Raw genomic sequence first — 24,448 nt, forward strand, 5'->3', positions numbered from 1 at the left:
AGTGGAGGGGCAGTGCTTGAAGTAAATGGTTGTTGGGCCCTACCACCTGGCACGGGGCTGAGCTCTGCCTTTCCAGCCTCACATGTGGAAGGAAGGCCATGTGGGCAGTGGTCTGGGTCCTGTGGCTCAGGGTCCCTTCTGCTTATAGGAGGGGCCTCTGTCCCAGCTTATCTCTCCGCTGGGAGGTGAGATTTCCCTGGGCCAAGGCTGGGTACATAAAGCAATGTGAATGAAAGCAAAACAGAAGCAGACAAATAATAGTTAGCAGATGCCAGTTGTTATTGGCTTTAAAATACCACTGTTCAGATCCCAGACCCCAGGAGGAGCGCTAGATGGTCACCTGACCTCGGAGAAGAGATCATGTCATAGCAAGCCTAGAAAAGGTCTAGCGAGCAGGAAGAGTGACAGTCCCAAGGGTTGTGAGGGAGATAGTGGACAAGGAAAATGCTTCCCAGAGCCACTGGCCTCCCCTGACTTCGACTCTTGGGGACTTTCTCGGGGTGAGAACAACCCTGCTTCACCAGGGCCAGGCAGGGTTATGGGGTCTTCAGGCTTGTCTCCCTTCTTTATCCCCATTCCTGGACCCCTGGTCTCCACATAATGCCTGATAGTCGTTGGCACCTTGAGTGTCCCCTTGGGGAGGCACCCTGACCATGTGTCAGTAAGACATCAGGTACAGTGGTGCACTCCTGTAACCTTGGTATTTGGGAGGCTAACCTAGGAGAATCTTTTGTTGGAGGCCAGCCTAAGACAAATGGGGAGTTTCAGGCCAGCCCAGGCCAAAAAGCAAACAAACAAGAAACGAAATAAAGTGAATTAAAAAGACAGTGACCTTTCTGCATTTAGTGTCTGCATGAAACTTTGGTTTTCCCTTGTAGCTTACACGAGCGTGCGCGTGCGAGCGCGCGCGCACACACACACACACACACGTGTATATTTATATTTACCTAGGGATTTTTCTTTATTTACAAAACACTAAACCAAATCCCTATATACTACACTATATCATGCATGCCATTTCTCCTCTCAAATGTAGCGTCAGGTTTAGCTACTTTTCCTGAGTCAAGTCCAAAATGAGTTTCATCTGTATGAACACAGGATGGTAAGGAAACCATGTATTACTTTAAAACATTTTCCTCCCCTTAAGGAAAGGAGTAGAGAGGCAGGGTGGGGGGTAGATTGAGCCCCCCCCAGTCAGGGAGGAGCTCAGAGCTCCATGGCACACACCAGGCCCCTTCGGTGCACCTCAGCTGCTCTGATTTCCTGTGGCGTGGTTAAGTGTTCCCACTGGGATGAAAGCCCTTGGGACCCCTTCTCTGCCTGGCTTTCTCCTGCCCAGGGCTCTCAGTGAACATCTGTCAGGTGAGCTCACCTTCAGAAAGGCCAGCCCCTTGGCTAGTGTGACCAGGCCAGGAGGGAGGGGTTCCCAGGACACAGGACTTGGAGAGTACAGAGTATCTGAGAGTCTGACAGCCCGCCTCCCGCCCTAGGCATCAGTATCGAATGTTCAGGATCAAGGCTGTTTTAAGTGGCGTATGCCTTTAATACAGTTTGAGGCCAAATCAGTGTGCATAACGTGTTCCAGGTCAGCCAGGGCTGCACAGGGAGACTCTCAGCCAGGTTAGGGTAATGCTTGCCTGCCTGGGACCTGTCTGCTTTGCTCGAGCTTTGTGTGGTCCTCGCTAGGTGGGTGGCTAGCAGCTCTCAGCCCTACTTTGCAGATGGTAATGGCTGGGCATGCCCAAGGCCAACTCCTGATTGTCAAGCCAGAGGCACCTCCTCCGCTCACACCCAAATTAAATGCTGTCTACTCGGGGTTCTGAGCTATTGTCCCCTAGACTTCCCTTGGCCAGGCTCTGGGCTAAATAAGGCCTGTAACGCTGTGTGATGGGCCCTGTATTGTGTTTGTCTGTTCTCTGTTGGTCCATTTGGGGATGGAACCCAAGGCTTCACCCATACTGGGCAAGAGTTTCTATCATTAAACTACATACACATCCAGCTCTGTTTATTTTTATTTATTAAAAAAAAAAATTAGGTGGTGGTGGCGCGTGTCTTTAATCTCAGCAATCAGGAGGCAGAGGCAGGCCTGGTCTTTACCTCTAAAGTTCCAGGACAGCCAGGATTACACAGAGAAATTCTGTCTTGAAAAGCCAAAAAGAAAAAAAAAATTAAATGTTATGTATATGGGTGTTTTGCCTGCATATAGCTGTGCACCTGGTTCCGGCAGAGACCAGAAGAAGGCATCAGACCCTCTGGGACTGGAACTGGACTTAATAGATGTTGTAAGCTGCCATGGGGTGCTGGGAATTGAACCTGGGTCTTCTAGAGCAGCCAGAGCTCTTAACCACTGAACCATTGTCCCAGTCTTTATCCATTTGTTGTGTAGTCCAAACTTGCCTCCAGCTCAAAATCCTGCCATATTCTCCCAAATGCTGGGTAACTGCACGTGTCACCACTGTCTGACATGTTGTTCAGTCTTAAATGAGAATTACTTATCTACATGGCAGCAGTAAGAAGGCCTTGGCATTCAAATCTGGCAACTTCTCTTAAGTGGGATTCCTGGCCAGTCTGATGCCCATTGAGGGGTGTAGTGGTTGAGCGTGCGTGCGTGCCTGTGTGTGTGTGCCTGTGTGTGTGCACGCACGTGTGCACGTGTGTATGCGTGTGCGTGCGTGCGCGTGTCTGTGTGTGCACGCGCGTGTGCGCGTGTGTGTATGAGTGTGCATGTGTGTGTGTGTGTGTGTGTGATGCTTTATGTAATTCTGATCTTCCCTTCCTGGCTCATCTCTGCTTCTGAGCCAGGAGGGCTATGAGACTGGTAGCCCCCATCAAGGTGTAGGCCCAGGAGCTGTGAACATGGGCATGGGGAATTATAATTCAAGGCCAGATGAGTGGCCCCGGGAGATGTCTAGACCGGGCCTCAGGGCTTTGAGAACTACTACTGTGAATTGAAGGGCACCCATTAGCTCTGCCCTTGCTTAATGAGCTCCTGCCTTGTGCCAGGCATTGGCCAGTTCCAGAGCCTACAGAGAAACGTCAGCAGGACACATGTTCCTCAGACAGCCCGTGAAGGGCTTCTGAACGACATTGGAACAGCTTCATATGAAGGTGTGAGGCGTTCTGGTTGAACAAAAGTGAAATGTCCTAAACACAGCTTTCCAGGGAGACCCAGCTTTGGGATAAGGTTCCAATTTCCTGTTCCTCTCCAACGTAGAATCAGGCTGGAATTTGGGGCTTGCCAAAGAATGCTAAATCCTGCCCCTGGAGACTCAGCCCAGCAGCCCTGACTTTGGGGAAAATGTTGTCTTGTGTTTTTAATTTCTAAAGGTTTTCAGTTTTTTCTTTTAATAGAGTTTACTTTTTATAGATTTATACTTTTATCCCAAGAAAACGAGCAAAAGATGTGAAGAGACTGCCTCCCACCTCCTATAGCCTCATCTACCCTCATCATCCCCCATCGTAGTCTGGGTTCTGGTATATAAAAGTAGTGTATTCCATGACGAATTTATTTACAATCAAAGCAAACATTGCAGGCTAGGGTACAGGTACTGGCAGAGCTCTTGTCTAACAGGCACAGAGCCCCACGATTCACCCCCAGAACTGAATAAAAATAAACATTGTGAACTGGGAACCAAGTCTGCCTCTTGTTTGATTCCTGTCCTGAGGTCTGTCCAGCCAGGCGATCCAGGGTACAATTTGCCTTGCTGTGTGTGGGCTCCATGCATTTTTACTTCTTGCTCTGATCGGTGTCCCCTCCTTAGGAGTGACCCTAATGTGAGTGGCCTGGACATTAGTCACTATTATCCCCTGTCACCACATACAGGAACACACAGGCATCCTTACATCTACACGCGACTTTAAGAGTTTACCTGAGGGATAGCATGAGGATTTATGAATTTTTAACTGAGTTTTCTTCTTCCCTCCCCTTTGGTGTTTTTGAGACAGGTCTCACTGTGTAGTCCAGACCTTGAACTAATAATTAGTAATTAGTAATAATTAGTAATCCTCCTGCCCCAGCCGTGTGAGGGCTGGTGCCACAGGCCTGTCCCAAGTGTCCAGCTCTTCAAGATACACATTTTATAGGTTTACTTGACCTTCTTCTGTGGTTTTTAACGTTTGCCTATTTACTCTCTGTGGAGGCTGATGCCGTTCTCTCTCCTATGGGCCATGGATGAGAGTCGTTGGGTCTGCCGAGGACTTGTGTGGTGGAGCCTGAGAGAGGAACCCATTCCATGGGAGAGGCTTGGGAATGCTTTTCTTCATGTGGTCTCCTGAGTTCGAAGACACTTAAAAGCATAAGATACCCACAACTGTAAATTTTATACTGAATAATCATTTTAACTTCCTGCAGGTTGTACCTTTTACTCAGGAAGACATTTTGGAGACCTCTTCCGGTCTCTAACTCTCTTCTAGAGAGTTCAGGCATAGAACTCAACCTTGCTGCCTATGTCTGTGGCTTAGAGCATTGGCAGCCTGAGGCTGATGAGGGGTCCTGAGTCTCCTAGTGTTTCAGGGGTCTTCTTTCTGGGTCTCTTCAGACTCAGCACCAGGGTCTCGCTGTCTGGAGAAAGCACATTTCTAGGAGAGTGGCAAAGTCACTGGGAATGGCCCTGCCCTTCATCCTGCAGTGCATCTGGGGTTCTTGCAACTTGAACTTGAGCCTGCCCCCACCCATTAATTGTTTTAAAATTTTATTTTGTGTGTGCACATACATGTGTGCATGCCATGGCATACACGTGGAGGTCAGAGAACAGCTTGGCAGGAGTTGATTCTTTCCTTCTGCCATGTAGGGTCCAAGGGTCATGCCGGTTCTGGGGGTCAAACTCAGGTCGTCAGGCTTGTCGGCAGGTGCCTTTACCCACTGAGCCTGGCCCTTCTGTGCTCTGTTTGGGACCCGTGAGGCTGCAGGGGAGCTCCAGCTGGGCCGAGACTCTGGGTTGGAGATGCTCCTAGCGCTGAAAGCATCTGCAGTGCCCTTCCTGGGCCCTTGGGCAGCAGGGTGGTCTGGGCCTGGGCCTGGGAATGATGAGACCCGACATGAAGGAGTCTAGCTGCAGAGTCATCTGTTCACCCACCAGCAAGAAAAGGCTTGAAAAGGCACTTGTCTGCTTGTGGGCTGGGAGGTGGTGACGTGAAGATTCTCGGAGTGCTGGTCACTGTCCTGACTTCTGCGGGGGGGGGGGGGGGGTTAGGAAGCTCCACAAGGCTGGCTTGTGCGGGTAAAGAGCAGGGAGGGCATCCCGGAGCAGGACTGGGGAGGGTGGGAAGGATAGGGATGAAGACACACGTCTCCCGGTTCCAAGGAGACCTTGGCAGAATTGTGTAAAGGGACCGGCACACTTTCCTTTGGACACTGGCTACCTGTGGTTGAAGCCAGGTCAACTGGGCTTAGGCCTGACACTGTCAGTGGTCAGCTGTCCCCCTTAGGCCAGTCACACACCTCTCCAGTCGTCCTGTATCTTAAAGATGCAGCAATTGCAGTGTCCTCCTGAGGCTTGGTAGGAGGGTTGCTTGAGACAAATTTACATCAGGCAGCTTTTGTGGAGGTGTTGTGAAGGCAACGTAATTACCTGGGCCTGAGTGATAGCTAGAGTGGGCTGTGGGGTGTGGGTGAGGCCAGAGACACATCCCTAGGATAGCTCATAGGGTTCAGAACAGGCTGGAGGTGCCTGGTGCCTTGGAGAAGACTGTCTGCAGAGAGCATCTCCTTAGAGACAGGAGCACCCCCGTCCCCCGTTAGAAGGTGACCCTGCTGTCATCAAAGAGGAGAGCCTGGCAGCCAGGAGGCCAGGAACATGCTCCCTGTGCAGTGCTTGGGCGCGTCCCCATGGCGCCCTTTCTCCCTGGGTAATTGATGGTGCGTTCCTCTCTCCAGGGCAGATAGCAGTGGGCACAGCAGGACGGCTGGGCGGGCGCCGTGCAGACAGTCAGGACCCACTCCAGTCTCCCTTGGCAATTTATCCCCTGTCAGCCTTGTCCTTTCGGGACATTAAACAAGTTCCCTGAGGAGTGGCAGGGGCTGTCCAAGCAGAGCTCCTCCAAGGGGTGGTTTTGCCTGTCTTCAACCAAGCCAGAGTCACTGGGGGACGTTGACAACCACTGGAACAGCCATACCAGGAGCCAGGCTTGGGTCCCTAGTGTTGGGGCTGCAGAGGTAGACAGAGACACACAGGTCACAGTCAGGACCTGGTCCAGGACGAGTCCACCCCACACTACTATGCCACCTCGGGCTCTCACATGGAGTCCCGGTCCTAGGGAGTCTGTGCTTGGATTCCAGAGCTCTAAACCCTCCAGCAGGAAAAAGAATCCCTACCCTGCCTTCATTCCCCCAACCTCTAATTACAATTATACACGGCAATCCCTTTAATTATCGTTGTAGGCAATAAGCCGCCCTAACATTCTCTGTGCAGTGATTTTATAGAAATCACCACTTCTGTGTCACAGGGTAGTTGCGGATATCTTGAAATAATACTGTTTTTGCTCATCACACCTCAAAATGACAGCTGTTATTAGCTCTAGATCCCGGGATCTCAGGTGCAGATAAAAAAGTGCTCATATCACTACAGTGTTCTAGAAAGTACTTGATAAGCACATTTCAGGCCATTGTTTTCCTTTCTAGTCCAGTGGGCATGTATTTGTATGGTGTGTGTGTGTGTGTGTGTGTGTGTGTGTGTGAGTATGTGTGGTATGTGTATGGTGTGAGTGTGTGTGTTATGAGTGTGTATGGTGTGGGTGTGTGTATGGTGTGAGTGTGTGTGGTATGGGTGTGTGTGGTGTGTGTGGTGTGTGAGTATGTATTGTGTATGGTGTGAGTGTGTGTGGTGTGAGTGTGTATGGTGTGTGTTGTGTGTGATTGTGTGTGTTGTGTGATTGTGTGTGGTGTGTCGTGTGTGATTGTGTATAGTGTGAGTGTGTGATTGTGTATAGTGTGAGTGTGTGTTGTGTGTGGTGTGTGATTGTGTATGGTGTGTGTATGAGTGTGTGTGTATGGTGTGTGTATGAGTGTGTGTGTGTATGGTGTGTGTGGTGAGTGTGTGTGTTGTGTGATTATTTGTGTGTTTATGTGGGGGTGGTATGGGTGCCCAGCCTGTGTGTGCAGATAGCTGTGGATGTGGGTTTCTTACCTTTCCTCTTGACTAACCTAACAGTGGCTGTGAGGTCTTTGAATGGGTCTCTTGGCTGCAGGCTTGGTGGCTTGGGAGTTCTGGGCATTCTCCGTCTCGTCGTCTCCCACCCTTCATAGAGGTGCTGGGATCACAGCAGCGTGTGTCCCCATCACTGCATCCTTCTTTGACACGGCTTCTGGGATCAGAACTCAGGTTCTCAGCCTTGATGTTTACACCCACGGAACCATCCCACAGCCCCTGTCCCCATGTTTTAACTAATAAGTTTCTCTATAAAGAGGTCGGTAGGCTTTATCAGGGGCTGAAGTGGTCCACATCAGGGATGAAGACTTCTTACTATGACCAGGGAAGTGTGTCCACAGGCTGGCACAGGCTGCTCTGGTCACCCTTATTATCAGGGACTAACAGTCTCATCGTTAGATAGACCACAGTGGACACCGAGTAGACTTGTTGCCTGCACCTAAGAGTCACAACCTTGTCTTCCAGGAGCTGCTGGGGTGCAGCGGGGCGGGGCTGCATACTCAGTAGCTCTGCAGTGAGGACAGTGAGGCCAGGGAGAGCCCCCTCTCCCGCAGTTGCTTGATTTGCTATCCTGTATCCTGGGAAGGCAGTGGATTTGGATCTTGAGAATTTGGAGATAAGAAACAGGGAAAATAAGCATATGTAACAAAGAGACAAGAGAACAGGTGACCCCAGAGTGGACCATAGACAAAGCACAGAGGGGAGCAGGGTCCTTGAGGGTCCAGGCTGGCAGTCTGGGCATCAGGTCTTTGGGAGGTCAGTTTGGGTTCAAGGTCAGCCCTAATGGTTGGTCTTGAAACACACCAGGAGAGACAGGCTGGAGGCCAGCTGAGGGATGTGGAGAGTGGATCTGAGCCTACCAAGAGTCGTCATGGAGACAGAGGTATCCCAGCTAAGGCCTGAGGTGGGAGGCCCAGAGGTTCAGACTTAAGTGCTGGGGTAGACTCTGGCCTTGAACCCCAGTTCTGCTGCTCTAGTTTCTGGGCCTAGGTGCATCAGTTATGTATGCGTGGGAGGTTAGCAAAGTCTGGACGGAAACAGCGCGTGGCCTGCAGGGCTGTACACATGGGAGGAGACAGGTACTAGAACACAGCCTAGGGCCTGGCTCGGAGGAAGCGCAGGCTCCCCACAACTCAGCCCATGTTCATTGTCTGTGGTAAACGCGGTGTTCCTGGTGGCCTCCTAAATGGGAGGGAGGTGGGGAGAGGGAGAGTCCAGGGCCAGTCTGACCTTTCAGATGAGCTCCGAGGCTGAGGCCTGTGCAGTTGGCGCCTGTAGTCAGCTCAGGTCCCCCGTCTTCCCCAAGGCTGGGCCTGGGACCTCATCCCTCCTTCCTCTCCTCTGCTCAGCTCTGTTCTAGTGAGGCCTTCCCTGGTCCACATCCCAGGAAGGGTGGGAAGGAAGAGTCCCCCTCCTGGTAGAAGAACCTAGTCCCCGGCTCCTCCAGGAGCCCTCAGGGTTGGGGTGGGGGAAAGGGTCTCAGAATGGGACACAGGCACTCCACTCTGGCAGAAGGGGTGACTGGGCCAAGGCGTTGCCCTGAGCAAGAACGCTTTGGGCACAGTGGCTGTGAGGTCTTTGAATCCAGGGCCTGGCTCTGGACGCTGCTCACACTCTAGGGTTCTGGAGTTCTGTTTTGTTTTGTTTTTTTGTTTTTGAGTGAGGGCCTCATGTAGCCCAGGCTGTCCTCAGACTTTGCGTGGCTAAAGATGACTTTTGGTTTATTTGCTGCTGGGGATGGGACTGGGGTCTAGTGCATGCCAGACAAGCATGCTGCCCAGTGGCCTGCACCCTCAGCTTGTAGTCCGAAACGCTCCTTCCCGCACTGTCACCCTGAACTCCTCTGCCTGGGGGCCATGCCCCACACCTCTCCCTCCGCCCTGGTTGCGAAGGCCCCACACTCTGCCGAGGGATCTTTCTGCCTGAGGAAGTCTGCCCATAGCAGACGATCAGTGTGCCACGTTTCGTAGACCATGCAGAAGCATATTTGGGGGTTTTAATCATCTTAATAAATGGTTCTCAGATTGTGTGCGATTAAACCCCCGGAAAATTCATGAGCACGCTGGGAATAGAGACCTCGCCGGGAAGGTTTGACACGAGCAGCACAATAAACACAGCTTCTAAATTGGGTCAGGGAAGCCTCCCAGGCTCACGCAGGACGTTCTTGTGGCCCTCCCCAGGCCTATAAATTAATCATGCACACAAAGAGGGCCTTGTCCATTCTCCTCAGTGCCAGGGGTTATGTCTCTGCCCATTGACTCCCCCACCCCCCACTCTGCTCTCCAGTCAACCAGTGAGGCATTTCAGCTTCTGCCTTTGTTACTCCTGTCTCCACAGCAAGGTGGGTGTACATTTCAGCAAGAGAGATGTAGGTTAGATAGGGGAAGAACTTCCTGGCTGACCGCAGGGTGGTGTGAAACACTGGAGTAGGTTGTCCAGGTAGTTCAGGCAGTCTTTCCTGTAGGAGTTCAAGGTCTGTCAGGCGCTACCCTACTGTGGCACCCTGGGCTACTGCCTGTGATCAGGACCTGGCCTGAAGTGCCTCATTCTGGAAGAGTTAGCACGCCTGTGACCCAGGGAAGGAAGCCAGGCTAGTATCCTTGGGCCCCAGCCCTCTAAGCTCTGAAAGGGAGCAGGCTTCCCCTGACCTCAGTCCTAGCTCGGGGACATGGCTCAGTTGGTAGATGCTTGCCTAGCATGTGTGAGGCTCCAAATTCCCTCCCTAGCTCTGCATAAAATCAGGCTTAGGGTTGGAACGCCAGAGGCTCAAGGTTCTCCTCAGCTACATAGTAAATTTGAAGTTAGCTTGGGCTACATGAAACTCTGTCTTTAAAAAAAGAAAGAAAAAAGAGAAAAGAAATGTCAGCAGGCTCATCTTATACCCTACACCCGCTGCCTATGAGAATCTGTCAAGTAGCCCAGATGTTGCCTCCTCTGGGAAGCCTTTCTGGATTACCCCCGAGTGTCAGTCAGTCATCAATAGTTGCTTTTCTTCTGTTTCCTCAGCCTCAGTCCCTGTCTGCGTGCCCCTGGAGGAGCCCCCATATGTCACTAAACTGTTAGTTCTCTAGGGACAGGGACCGTATTGGAGTCCTCTTGGGCACATGGTGTCCTTTCCTGGACCATGTTAGAATGTACTTGGGTTTTCAAGTACCAGTTCCTGGCAATTGTCCCCATATACCTCAGGGTAGGTGCTAAAAGTTCAGCCTCTCAATGGCAATGTGAGAATCCTGGGCTGCTGAGCTGTGAGAAGCGGGGTGCGGGGGGGGGGAGAGGGGGGCAGGACGGGACAGAAGTGTGGGGCAGAGGCCGTGACCGGCCAGGCTGGGCCTGGTTTGGCTTTGTTAGGTCTCGTGTTTGGGGTTTGAGCCCCTTCTCTCTGGACCCGCTAACCCTGACATGGTAAGTCTTTGGAAGGGGTGAGATAGCCTTAGGCATAGGAGCCCCACACTGACTGAGCGACTGAGGCCCTGGGCAGCCCCTGTGCCTTGTCACCAGCCACACCCGTCCTAGCACAAGCCTGGGCAGCTGAGCCGTTTGCAGGGATGCGCAGGTCTGGGCTGGCAGTGAGGGTGGGTGTATCATCAGCTCCACAGGGAAAGGAGGGAGGCCCACTCTGGTGGGGCTGGGGCATCCGAGACCCAAGAGGAAGGACCCTGGTGGCTCAGCTTCAGAGAAAACAGACGGTGGCAGCCTGAGGAGACCAGGGACATCCCCGTGCTCTGGCCGGGCGAGGAGGGCGCTGTTTCTGTCAGCATGCTTACCTGCTGGCTGGGCTACTCCCTGCAGTTGCTCATGGGAGCCTTACAGGGCTGACCCTCCTGAGAGGGGTGTGCACATCAGGCTGTGGTGAAGCCGTGGGGTCCTGGCTTATTGGTCGCTGAGTGTGCCTGGGATGCCTACCTATGTGCATGTGTTTTGAGTATGGACGCTAGGGTGCACGCACGTGTATTCATGTTTAAACTTGTGTGGGCGTGCATAAGTGTATTCATGTGCCTGTGAGTGGGAGGGGGCTGGGGGCGGAGGCTTGCGTGCAGGGCTGGAGACAGGCTGGGCCTTGCTCTGGAGCTGCCTGCAGACTAGCATCGATGCCTCGGGAGGTCAGCAGGTGGGGAAAGAGAGCCACTGTGGGAGTGTGGCTCTAGGAGGCCTCTGACTCAGACTGAAAACAAACCGGAGTCCACACAGCACTAGGGGACACGCCAGGCTCTCCCAGCCCCCTAAACTCACTCCGGCCTCACTTCAGCTAGTGTTGGCTGAACTAGGATGGGAACCCTCAGGCTTGGGAGCACCTTCTGAGGACCTCTAGAGATGGGAGAGAGAGGTGAGGAACTGTTAACCTTGCCTGAGGAGAGAGGTCGGGACAGTGAAGAGCAAACACTCCAAGGACAGTAGCAGGATGGCCGGGTATCGGTAAAGACTTCTGCGAGTGGGGGGCTTTGGACTTGGCCTTGGTGAGGGAAGGTGTCCCGTAGGTGAAGACTCATTAGTGTTTGCAGTTTGCGGGTACATTGCACAACACAGGGTCCTTTGAGAATCCCCTCAAGGACTGCCCTCAGGTGAAAGGTCATCCCAAGCCTGCCTCTCGTGTTCTCTTTCTCTTGGCCAGATTTCCCGACCCATTCACTCTGCCACCTTGTGCCTAAGATGCCAAAATGACAGAGGAAAGGGAAACAAAACAATACAAAACAAAACACAAACCCTGAGAGGGTGGTTGCTACAGAAACTGTAAAGTAGAAGCAGAACCCTTGCAGAGCAGGAGGGGGAGGGGACCAACCCCGGGGGCTGGAGGAGGTGGGCCTGACCCAGGCCGCAGGAGGGCCCGTGTCAGACGAGGGAGGCTGCTGGTGGTCTGCGGAGGGGGCTCTTATCTTCTGCCTGGGTCCGAGCGTTTGGTCCTACGTCGCCTGGGGCAGCCAGGCTTCCCTGCAGGTCCTTGTATAATGATGTCTTGAGTCCACTGTTCTGACATGCGAAACTGACACGCAGCACTGGGACTGAACAGTTTACAAGGAAGCTCCCCGCAGCTTGCCTCATCCAGTCACGTGATAACCCTGGGTAGACTGTCTAGAGCAGAATTGAGAGTCCAGTCAGTGAGTCGGGGGACTTCTCCCACATAACACAAGAGGAGATGGCCAGGCTTCCTCCCCTGGGCTCTCTCTGCCTGCACAGCTCAGAGCCCTGTGTCTCTGCAACTTCCAGACCCTCTCTGCCCTCCTTCAGGAAGTCCCGCCCCTGCTCCCCGAAAGCCACCATCTGCTTGCGGTAAGGTATCCTTAGGGAAGCTGCCCGTCATCTCCCTGTCTGTGGAATGGTTACAATGCCCTTTGGCTTCTAAAGGTTTCTGTGGAGTTGAAAGGAGACAGTCCTGCGACGTAGAAGTTGCATCTGAACCTGGCATGCTCCCTTGGCATGTGTGGGGCTGGGCACAAGAAGGACCAGAGTGTGACTGCCAGAGGCTGCCTCAGAACAAGCCTTGTCAGGCTTGCCTCGGGGTGGGAGCAGCAGGCCCTGCCCACTGAGCCCAAACGTGAGGTTCAAGGTTCAGGTCTTAAATGAACCCCTGAATGACACATGGCCCGTGTAGAATGGGAGCCCAGCCTTCGGTTTCTCCTGGGAGAGGAACACTGAGGCAAATGCATTATTAAGTGGCAGAAAGGCGGCAGTCTTGTGAAAGATAATGGGGATGCGTATTGATGGGTTATGAATCATGGAACAAGACAGGCAGATGAATAATTTCTGAGCTGTAGTGGAGGTGCAGGGCTTCTGGCCTGGCTTTGCTGAGAGCTTGGCAAGGTCCTGATGCCCAAGGCTGGAGGCCTGAGATCCGAGGGCCTCCAAAGCACACATACACGTGTGCACGCATGCACCCAGTGCTTTTCTTAAAAGAGAAGGCCCACCCACCTCCTAATTGACATCGGCCATGTGACTCTCAGCACTGGGGGGCTGAAGTTGCCGGGATAAGCCAGGCGTACGGGGACCTGAGGCTCGGGGAGAGCACATTGTGCCAGCAGAGACAGGTGTGTGGTGAGCCTCACTGCTCCGGGGAAAGGAGTGTGTCCTGGGAGGAGACCATGGGTAGGCAGCTTGCAGAGGAAGGAGTGGCTTTTGTGGAAAGGGTGAGTGGGGTCCATCAGAGAGCTTGAGAGAAGTGTGTCAGAAAAGGGGCCCCGGCAGGCCTGGGGAGTTAGCAAGAGGGTTCTGCACTTTCTGCTTGCTGGATAGACTCTAGATGCATGCGAGAGAGGAAGTGAGGGGAAGAACTGAGGGCCATGGGGCCCCCCAGAGCCAGACGCCGTGGCTCCATGGCCCTGGGTGATGTCTGTGAAGGTGGAGAGAGGTTGGTAGACACAGCTGCCTGCTGGAGGTTGCAAGAGTCAAATCTAGGAGCCTTGCTTGTGCCCTGGGTCACAGGGAGACTGCAGGCGAGGCTGACAGGGATGGGCATGTGTGCAGAGCTGGGAGAGGAGAGGAATGGAGACTGGTGGTGCCCATTGGCCACTGGCGAGGACCAGGTCTGGGTGCCCTCAGCCTTGCTGCTAAAAGACACTGAATTTGCATGCAGCCCTGCTTTCTTTCCCCTTGGTAGCCAGTCAGCAGCTTAGTATCCTGGGAACAAATGATAAATGTTATTGGGACAGCGCTGTGCCAATGGCTGAGAGTCCTCCTGTCCACCTCCGAGGGCTTTGTGAGGGCTCACTGAACGAACACGGCCTGCCAGAGACTGAGTACTGTATTGAGTTCATCCATGGGGACAGTGTGACTCTGCCCATGGCATCCCCTCTGGACTTTAGTCTACTGGCAGACTGATCTCCCTTGTGCTAGCTATGTTCAGCACAGTAGGAGGGTGACCAGAGTATGTGGCCAAGCTCGGCACTGCTGTCTCTTGTAAGGGGACACCATGCCTATCGGAGCTGTAAGGAGATATCAGCCTAGGACCTGATCAAGTCAGGGAGCTCAGACCAGGACAAAGGGAGCCAGTCTGACCGGCCTGAGCTGACCTGCTGGGGCCCTCACTCCAAACCACTTTTAGGGAGCCTGGGGCATCAGTGGGGGGCTCTGAAAACTGTGTTCTAGGCCTCATGTGGCCCTTCTAGGGTGCGAGGCTTCGAAACCTCGCCTTGTAAGGCGCACAGGCGCTGCGGTAGAGAACAGGCTGTGGAATCATTTCTGTTGGGAGTGCCACATGGAGCCTGGACAACAGGTGTGACCTTCAGAGTCACCCACAGGGCCACCTCCTGCCGAAGAAGCATCTAGACTAGCCCAGCATGGGGACTTAATCAGTACTCTTGGTGCTTGAGTGGCGAGGCAGGGTCTCTGGGGGCTTCAGGAGGCTCTCACTCCACAGAGTGGCTAACTCAGACTGTGGTTAGGTGGGCCGGGACCCGCCATCCTAACACTCACCCACAGGCCATCCTAAAACCCCAGGACTGAAGTACAAGACACAGATTTTTGTCAGGGTGGTGCCTCTCCTGGCAAGGGGGTACATTGGCTGTGGTCTGGCTGCGGAGTAGTTGCTGGCCTGGCTGGACCTTGGAAGAACTCAAAGGTCTGGAGCGGAGGGGAGATATGTCTGCACAGAAGCCAGTGAGGGGGCTCCCTAAGCTAAGGTCAGTGGGAGCAAGTCCAGAAAGTTCTGGCATCACCTTCCATCTTCCTGGAGCAAGGGCAGTAGGGACCCAAAGTGTTCAGGGGCTGTGCCGAGTTCCTGTGATCCAGGATGTCCCTGGTGCAGGGTGTCAAGAAGGGACTCTGGCATGGAGAAGGTGTCAGGGCTCTTGCCTATGTCTTCTGGTCTCTTAGAGAGTGTCAGTCAGAGGTCAGCCCCCTGCCTCAGCAATGTAGCAACCCTGAACCATGCTCTCCCTCTCTTCAGATTCATGTGTGTTGACTACTATGACCAGAAGAGATTCGTGGGGGGGGGGGAGGTTACAGGGCTCAACTGTGGACATGCTGGTTTCCAGGGTAACCTTGACCTTGTTTTCCTTGGCCCCAAACTTTCTGCTCCTTCCTGTCTGAGCAGGCACTGAAACTGTAGGCCCAGCCCTTCCTCTTGCCCCTGGTTGAATTTCCAGGCAATATGCTGTTCCCAGGGTGGGGGCAGGGCTCCTTTGTTCTCACTCTCAAGGGACTTGAAGGATGAAGGAGGCAATCAGGAGATGCATATAACCCCTGATTGGCTTTAGGATGCCAGCCATGAGTCAGGGGGTCCTCAGGCTCCTGCAAAGCTTGTCCCACCGTCAGGGGCCCCCACTTCCCTTGTGGGGTTGAGCACACTCACTTTTCAGTGGCCCTGAAAGCATGGCCAACCAGGAGACAGAGCTGTGACCCAGAGACTTGATCAAAGGCCAGTGGCAAAGGAAAGGCACTCATTCATTCATTCATTCATTCATTCATTCATTCACTAAGTGCTGACTTTCAATCAGTCTTGCAATGTCAGGAATGCCCCAGGCTGCCTTGGGAACATAAGCTTCCCAGCAGGTCAGTCCTGTGTCACCTGGAAGAAAGCTCAGGTTTTTTGTTTTTTGGAGGGGGGTTGTTTCAAGACAGGGTTTCTGTGTATTGTTTTGGAGGCTGTCCTGGAACTCGCTCTGTAGACCAGGCCGGCCTGGAACTCACAGAGATCCGCCTGCCTCTGCCTCCCGAGTGCTGGGATTAAAGGTGTGCGCCACCAACGCCCGACTGAAAGCTCAGGTGTTGAGGAGAGAAGTGAGGTCGCTTGCCCCTGGGTCCACAGCTGTCCTTTGAGAATGCCAGCTCTGAGACCAGCTTCCTTCCTTGCTCATCTGACACCGAGCATGGTCTGCACTGGGACCTGGCTGTGAACGTTACTAAGGTTGTAGCCCTTGTTAAGGTTTGGAGGGAAACAATTAGGAAATACACAAACAGGAGGGTTTCAGGAGGTCTGAAAAGTTGAAGAAAATGAATCCTAGCAGAAGCACATCTCAGGGAGCCTGGGGTAAACTGACCTGGGCTAGTGCTCAGGGATGGCCTCTGAATGCGTAGTGTCAGAGCCAGAGTTCAGGAGCCAGAGATGCCTCATCCTGCGAATGAGTTGGGAGAGGCAGCGTATGCAAAGGGCCTGGGGTGGCCTGTGTTGGGCTGGCCAGCGCCTAAAGAGTTAGTTGTGGCTGGGGTGCATGCAGGAGGCTGAGGCATCTGTGAGATGTACGTCCCGCCCTTACTCTGTCCTTCCCCCCAAAAGAACGGAATTCTTGGATCTATCCCCCGAGATTTAGTGATGTTTGGACCCTGGGATGTGTTCCTGAATGGGCACCCCAACCCAGCCCCGCACCTGGAGGCTTACATTATGAGAGCATAGTTGCAGAGCAAGGACCAGAGAGGGCCTGTGATTTAGATTTATTAAAAGTAGCCCAGCCAGCCGGGCATTGGTGGTGCACGCCTTTAATCCCAGCACTCAGGAGGCAGAGGCAGGCGGATCTCTGTGAATTGGAAGCCAGCCTGGTCTACAGAGAGAGTTCCAGGACAGGCTCCAAAATACAGAGAAACCCTGCCATCATGACAGAACTAAGCCTCAAGCCCAGCCCCAGGGAGCCACTTGGCTCCAGCTTTATTTGGAAACCTGTCGCTGGCTCTCCTCTTTCCTCCTTCATATATCCAGGCCTGCCCCCAAGTCCCTAGCTTATCCTTTCTTCCAGCCGCAGTTCAGCACAGTGTTCCCACTGATGTTTCATGGCTCCTATGTATGTATGTATGTATTTCCCTCTCAGAACACACCTGCTCTCGCCCCTGTCGGCTCACATAGAGCCTTCTAGATCAGCGCCTGAGCCCCCTCCTCCCCACAGTCTTCCAGGATTTCTCCCCAGTTCTCTCTGTGCTGATGGTGCCTCGGGTGGGTTCATCAACTTCTTCCCAGGGCTGCCACCACCTCTCCCAAACTTGAGTCCGCTCTGGGGCCTGGATCTCCTCTCAAGGAAACCACCGATGAGTGTATGTCTGAGGCTGTGGCCCACCGTTCTCTGTGGCTCCCCTGGGAGGCCCAGAAAGGCGAAGTCCCACCCTCAGCCCTCGCACCCAGCATGAATGAGCCCATCCCTTGCTCAGAAGCCTAGCCGGAAAACTTGCTCTCCTACCTGGACTATCTGGCACCAGCTACAGGGATGGCTCAGCTGTCCCCTTCCCTGTGCTCTTCAGGGAGGCAGGGAGGCCCCTCCCCTCGGAACCTAGGCCAGGGTAGGTCCTAACAGGGTTCACAGATATCAGGCTGGCCTGCCTGAGAAAGGAGGAGGCTGTGATCTCACACTGAGACCATATGGCACCTCCTCTGGTGGCCTGGTGGGTGTAGACCAGTCTACATCCATCAAGGGAGGGAGAGGAAGAAGCTGAAGACCCGAGGCTGGGCCCTTGGATTGGGGCTGAGAGGCTTTTTTGGGTCAGGGTGGGGGTGGAGGGCTGGGGTGTGGGGGTGGAACACAGAGAAAGCATAGCTTCAAAGCCCAGCCATCTGGGCGGACAGGGGGCACAGGCTTCCAGCCTTGGAGAAGGATGAGGGCCAGTGCTGCTGGTGGGCAGTGGAGCTCAGCGTCTCCTGGGCCATGGGAGCCTGAGCTTCCGGCCGGCCACTTCTGAAGCCCCGAATCTGGGGGGAGGGGGGGGTCATCGCACACTAGGCATTCTGGTTCTGCCAGAGAAGGAAGCAGTCTGGTAGCTGAGGGGTCCCCTAGGGAAGCTCCAGTCTGCCTCCTACCCAGTGTGGAAGGGTCATTTCCTCCACTCAACAGAGCTGGCTGCTGGGTGGGAGGCTGAGGGTGGTGTACCCCTCAGTGGCTGCAGACTGGGCGCTGGATTTCAGCGTCTATAGATAGATAGATCTCCCTTTGGGAGCCTTGGCTTCCAGGTCCCATCACTCAAGTTGTCTGTACCTTAAGACAGGCTTACAGTGGGCTCTTGACAGGAATAGGGAGATGTGTTCCCTTCTCTGACTTTCTAGAGAACAGACAGTGTGGGGAGCAGGAGCTTAGCGAGTAGTTTAGAGCCGGAGAATGTTTTTAGATACCCATAAAACCTCAGGGGTGTGAGCTCAGATATGCCATTTCCACAGGCTCAGAGATAGTGACAGAGGCCACATACCCTGCCAGTTTGCTCTCCTTAGACCCAGGCCTCTCCCAGGACCCCATCCTGTCAGTGCGGGTGACTTGTTCAGAAGGCACTCATATTCTCGGAGGCGAGCTTTTGAGTGTGAGCCCCTGTTGGCATTTCGGACGGATCGGGATGGAACAGGAGTGGGTCAGATATTCTGGCACTCGGGAGTCACAAAATACTGAGCGTTACACAGCTCAGGTGAAAAGGTATCCTGGAGCTCCGGAGCCAAGTATACACAGCTTAGATGGAAAGGTATCCTGGAGCTCGGGAGCCAAGAACTACCACAGGTTGCAGTAAACTTAGCTGCTTACAGCCCAGCCTCAGGGAAAGGCTTCCCCAGTGTATAGGCTCTGCTCCGGCAGGACAGGGTCTTCCTGCTGGGGATGTTCGCTCAGTGTAGCAGTTTTGCTTGGCAGGAGGCTTCTCCCGCGAAGTTGTTATAGTTCAGCTCTGCTCCCAGAGAGCAGAGAGCGGGCATCTGCTCTGCCAAGGGAAGGTTTCCCCGGCAAGTGTTACAAGTGCCCTGCTCGCTCTGCTCTGCTCTGCCCAGGGTCGCTGCCGCAAAAGAAGATCTTCACCCAAAGCTCATTGAAGCGGTTTATTGGGAGGGAAGAATCCAGGAGAGTGGCTGCCCTCTGCAGAGTGGCAGAGGACAGCCTGGTAGCACCAACAGCCACAAGCTGAACAGACACAGGGTTTATATATGGCTTCCAGGGTGGGGATTGGTCAGATTTCAGTGCTGAGCTCAGACTGGCTAGAGATCTGCTCGAGGATTGGTTAGTTTTATGCACAGGGTTAGTTTTCAGAGCCAAAGTGTGTTTCTTTCTCTGGTCCTTTTTAGCCTTTTGGCTCCAATTTTAGGGCCAGGGTGCATTTCTTTCACTGACTCTGATTCCAGGGACCAAGTGTGTTCTTTTGGCACTGGTTTCAGGGTCAGGGTACATTTCTTTGGTTCTGGTTGCAGGGCCACAGTGTGTTTCTTTGGCTCTGCTCAGGGTGTGTTTCTTTGACTGGTCCCTTTTCCCTACAGCCCCAAAGTCCATAACTGACTGGTCCCTGTTCTTCCAGCCTGGAGTGTTACCTGCTCCACACCCCCCCCTCCCCCGCCACTTTCTACAAAGGGTGTCATTAAATGTGTGGGTGGCTTTGGGAGGGAAGTTGGGGGATGCTGGGTGCTCAAGCAGGACCTCCTTTGGGGGCTGGTCTGTGCCTTCCACTTTGGGGACAGAACCAGGCTCTGCTTGTCTCCAGCCGAGTTCTTGCTCCTGGTCCGTCCTCATTCCTGGATAAACAGTGGATGCAGGAAGCTGTCATTGCCTGTTAGACAGACAGCATCCTGAGGGGGAGGCTATGACCTTATGAATGCTCAGGCTCTGAAGAGTCAGAGGTGGAGCCTGGCGGAGGAGGCAGAGCTGCCTGTCTAGGGACTTTGCCTGGTCAGTGCTGCCTCCCAGGGTCCAGACAGGAAACCTGACAGGTCTGAGTTCTCCAGATGCCATTGTAAGGGGCTTGGGGTGGGCCCTGCTATACACTCACTTCCTCCTTCCCCTGTTCTCCCCTGTCCCTGGAAAATGCTAGCTCTGAAGTTAGGTTCTAGGCGATTGCCGGGCCCTCATGCACGTCTAAGTCTCACTCAGCTTTACGATCTTTGTAACATCCAGTCCCCGGGGTTCAGATCCTACTGCAAGCCATGTGATCTTAAGGAACTCTCTCCCTTGTCTCTAATACTGTGTTGGAAAAACAGTAAGCCACCTGTCTGCTAGGGTCGCTGGGAAATTAGGTGACTGAATGCGTGTGGGATGCTGAGAATGTGATCTGCCACGGATGCATGCTAAGGTAGGTCAGGCTGTGACCCTGCAGTTTCTGGTCTCCTCTCCATGCGTGGGTGTGGTGCCTGCATAAATGTCTATGCACCCCACGCATGCCTGCTGCCTGAGGAGGCATTAGAGCACCTGGAGTTATGGATGCTGTAGGAGCCATCTTGTGGGTGCTGGGAGTCTAACCCTGGTCCCCTGAACAGCAGCCACTGCTCTTAGTTTCCGGCCCCAACACCTCGTTCTTGGTGGCAGTGTTTCCTTCCTTGCAAAATGCTCCCTGGGTGGAAGCCACATCCCCCTGCCATGAGTTCAGCTGAAGGACTGATTGGCTTGTCCTAGCATTCCACTGGCATTGTTGAGCTTTTTGAAGGTGATTTTGGTCACATGCTCCCCAACCCCTTCAAACTTTTCCCCTCTTGAGATGGGGCTTCTCTTTGTAGTCTTGGCTGTCCTGGAACTCGCTCTGTAGACCAGGCTGACCTTGAACTCACAGAGATCCGCCTGCCTCTGCCTCCTGAGTGCTGGGATTAAAGGTGTGTGTTACCACCGTCACCTGGCCTGACCTTCAAATTCAATGCCTGGCAAGACTCAGGGCTTTCTAGAGCTGGTTCCTTTTCGTACCTCACCCTGGCCTAGTACACAGTGTACTCGGCCTTTTAGCCCAGCTCCGAAGCCACTCAGCCCTCCCTTCTTTGCGGGTGGAGTGCGATTTACTGTTGGTTTTCTGGCCTTGAAGAAACATTTTTCCAAGAGCCTGGTGGTGGCGGTTCTATCAATGGGGCAGGTGTCAAGAGCCCTTGGAGGCAGGTGGGCATTGGTGTCGTGGGAGGTAGAGGTACAGCTGCCTGGTGACGAATGTGGCATTCTTTTTCTCCCTCCTCTTCTTCCTCCTCTTCCATTATTTACCGTGTGTGGACCATGCCACTGCAAGTGTGGAGTCAGAGGGCAACTTGGAGGAGTTGGTCCCCCCTTCTGCCACAGGGCTTCCAAGAGTTGGTCCCCCCTTCTGCCATGGGGGTCCCAGGTCTTGAAGCGTGAGCCATCTGGCAGGTCTTTTGAGGGAGAGTGAAGATGGGGGTAGGGGTGAGATCTGATTTGGGAAGTCCTATGTCTGGGCTGGCACTTACTGAGAGGGCCCAGTTCTAGGTTCTACATCCACTTAATCATCACGATGCTAGGAAATGCCTTCTGGGGGAGCTGGAGACCACAGTCTTGAACCCCCTCCCGAGTCAATGGAGAGATGTGTGTCACCTCCTCACTCAGGTGTTCATCTGGAAGTGGGCCAGGGTGGCAGTACCAACCGAGACTTTCCCGTAGGCTCCCAAGCTCCTGGGTCAGGGGTTGGGAAGCCAGTCTGTTTGGATCACTGAGAGCTTCCCCACTGGGAGGAGGGGGGAATGAGGAGGAGGAGGGCATTTTCCAGGTGGCCTCCCCCAACCTAGGCTCTGCCTGGGAGGCTGCTCTCTTTCCCAGGGGTGGACGCCACAGGGGTCCTGCTCACAGGCTCTGGAGGAGGATTGGTTTCAGATGCTCTGGGAGTGGGGGGTTGGGGGGGTGGGGGTGGGGTGGTGCAGGAAGCAGCTCATGTCTGCCTGCTGGTCCTAGGGTTGAGACCTGGACAGATGGCGGTGGGGAGCCAGGCCTTTCCCGTCTCTGAGCCCCTGCCAGGCTACCAGCCCTCCTCAGCGCCCACCTGGGCCTGTGGAAATGCTGGGCTTGGCTGGCTACTCATGACTACTCTTTTCCCAAGGCCAGGCATTCAGAAGCTTCTGGTGTACGGGGCTGATGCTCTGAGAGTGATTGGCAGATGGATAGTGTCTCTCTGTAGACAGGGAAACTAAGGTGCAGAGGAATTGTGAGACTGAGGTGGAAATCAGGCCAGACCTTTGGGATCTTGCTGTGTACAGATGGGGTCCTAAACTTTAGTCATGCTCCTCCACGGCCACCAAACACATCTCTACTGCTGTCTGACAGGGTCCGGGCAAGAGTCTGCACGAGCCTGGTCCACAGGGAGCCTAAAGGGAAGCAAAATAGCCCAGGTGACCTCTGCTCGGATACTGAGACTTTGAAGGTGGGAACCTACAACTTCTACAACTAGGATGGGTTGGCAGTGGAGACGATTCACCCCCAGAAATGCTAAAGCGCAGCAGGGTGGCTCAGAGCCCACCTTTGTGGGAGGTGCTCGGAAGAGGGGGACTCTGCTCACAGCTGGGCCTGGAATCCAGTGACTGCAGTGGTATCCGGGTGCCTGTCTCCTGGCTGACAACACTCTTCCAGCTTCCTGTGGGGCTGGCCGGTGTTCTGGGAAGAGGGACCAGAGGACTGGAAGCGATGGGTCCTCTACAGCTGGGTTTGGAGATCTGCCCTTTCCTCCCCTCCCCCTACTCCAGGTCCCAGGATTGCGCCTGGCTTCCAGCTGTGATCCAGCTTCCCGCCCCCAACCCCCTGACCTGGAGGCCCTCCCTCCTTGACTGGAGAGCCAGGAAGGGGGGCTTCCCCTGTGAGGAGGAAAACCTGGCCTGGATTCCTGCCTAGGCTGCCCTACCCAGCCCCCAGACGGCCTCAAGCACCCACCACCTGTGACTAGCCCACCCCACTTCCCCGAAGAGTTCGTGCAACAGCCTCTGGCCAAGACCATGTACCATTGTACTTTCTCGGTGATCGAGGCAAGTTACACACACACACACACACACACACGCACACGCACGCACACACACGCACACACGCAGGCACATACACAAACGCATCTTTTAGCTCCTCAGTTTCCCCTTCTGTACTTGAAGGGGTGGAAGTCTGGTAGGTGGTGTGTTGTTGCCGTGGGGACCAGGAGGAGAGAGAAAATGAGGTCACCTGGGCCAGGAGGGTCAGGGACTCCCTGAAGAGGAGATCTGAGAGGATGGGGGAAGGAAGCAGGCAGATTGCTGACCAGAAACAGAAGCAAGGGCAGAGAGTTCGCAGGCAACAGGGGCGAGGCAGGGATGGGTGGCAGGGGGGAGGCTGGAGGTGGTTTGATTTGTGCCCAAATTTTGGCGCTTCAATCACCAAAGAGATGGCTGGGTTTGTAGCCGCTATGCTGTGGGGAGCCATCAGAAGTTTGTGGCGCTGCAGAATGACTTGGAGAAAGCTTATGGTAGTAGAGGCAGCTGATGTGTCCCTACTACCTCAGTTTCTGTTCTCCACTGTGGGGTAGGGATCTTCCTACCTTCAGCCTTGCTAGTGCTACTAAAAATGTCGGAGGGGAGAAGAAAATTCAGGCACCCCTGGTGATTTACTTGGGGGATGGGCCAAAATGGCTTGGCAAAACTCTCTGGTTACACAGGTGTGCCTTATATTCTGTATGTGTGCTTGAGATGCACAAATTAATCCCAATGATATGAAGGCAGTATTTTTTATCAGACGGGACTGCCTTCTAAGAGAATAGCTAAGTATCTTAGGCAACAGAGACAGGACTTCGGACCTGACCGAGGCGGTGCCTGCAGAGAGCTATGTGCAGACAGCTCACTTCTGGCCTTGTTTCAGTCGGGTCATCAGGACCCGCTCCCTCAGACCCTGATTGTACGTGCCTAGCCTTGGTGTGTGTGCAGATATACACGCACCACTGCACCTGCTGTGGCATGGGGTGCTCCGGGTGCCCCAGATGCGATGTGGAGTGTGAGGCGCGAGCGTCAGGGTTATGATGCTCTTGGAGTCCCCCGGGCGGGACAGGGACATTGCCGGGCTGCGTCGCCCGACGACTCCAGGCCAGGATTTCGCCCGCACTGACTTTCCGGGCGGGTGCCAGCCCGGCCTCCCAGTCCCGGGCCCCCGCCGAGGGGCCGGCTGCTCGAGGCGGGGCGGGGGAGGCGGAGGAGGAGGAGGAGTTGGAGCTACTTTGTAGGGCAGCCTTGGCCTCGGCGGCTGCTGCTGCACCGGAGCGCGGGAGAGTGCGGGGCGCCCGCCGGGCGGTCCGGAGCGGCCGATGGGGCCCCTGTGAGCGCCCAGGCCCGGCCCGGTGCCCGGCGGGCGGCAGCATGTCCGCGGGTGGCAACGCCAGGAAGAGCACCGGGAGGCCGTCCTACTACTACCGGCTGCTGCGGCGGCCCCGGTTGCAGCGACAGAGGAGCCGCTCCCGCAGCCGGACCCGGCCCGCCAGGGGTAGGCGCCATCCCGACCCCAGACCCTTAGTCCCTCGGCAACCACCGTGTCACCAGAAGATGCCCTGTGTCTGTGGGTGAGGGCCCCTCGTCTGGACATACCCTGACTGTCCCATCCCCATTGCCTCAGCTTCTGCTGGTCCTGAGAAACCCGGGTCCCTAGTGGCGCCCTTGTACCGGGAGACGGGGAAGGGGACCTGATGACCACTCCCCCGACCCCAGCACGGCTCAGATCCGCGTCCCATCCCAC

At 54.5% G+C, this 24,448-nt stretch overlaps 1 protein-coding gene across 7 annotated transcripts in view; it reads left to right on the plus strand.

The window, feature by feature from the left end:
- LOC101834130 (DAB2 interacting protein) overlaps positions 1–24,448 on the plus strand; it is a 172,840-nt gene that overhangs the window by 39,875 nt on the left and 108,517 nt on the right. For 2 of the 7 annotated variants that reach the window (XM_013122021.3, XM_013122019.3), the window contains exon 1: positions 23,943–24,199. The exons of 2 other annotated variants lie outside the window; for them this stretch is intronic. In XM_013122021.3, coding sequence (XP_012977475.1) covers positions 24,076–24,199 — 124 coding nt within the window. In that variant the 5' untranslated portion in view covers positions 23,943–24,075. Of the gene's footprint in view, positions 1–23,941; positions 24,200–24,448 lie in introns of those variants that run through there. 3 more of the 7 variants (XM_013122022.3, XM_013122018.3, XM_005082116.4) reach the window with 3 other exon arrangements.

The sequence above is a fragment of the Mesocricetus auratus genome, unplaced genomic scaffold (assembly GCF_017639785.1).
Source record: "Mesocricetus auratus isolate SY011 unplaced genomic scaffold, BCM_Maur_2.0 Super-Scaffold_100047, whole genome shotgun sequence".
Lineage (NCBI taxonomy): Eukaryota > Metazoa > Chordata > Mammalia > Rodentia > Cricetidae > Mesocricetus > Mesocricetus auratus.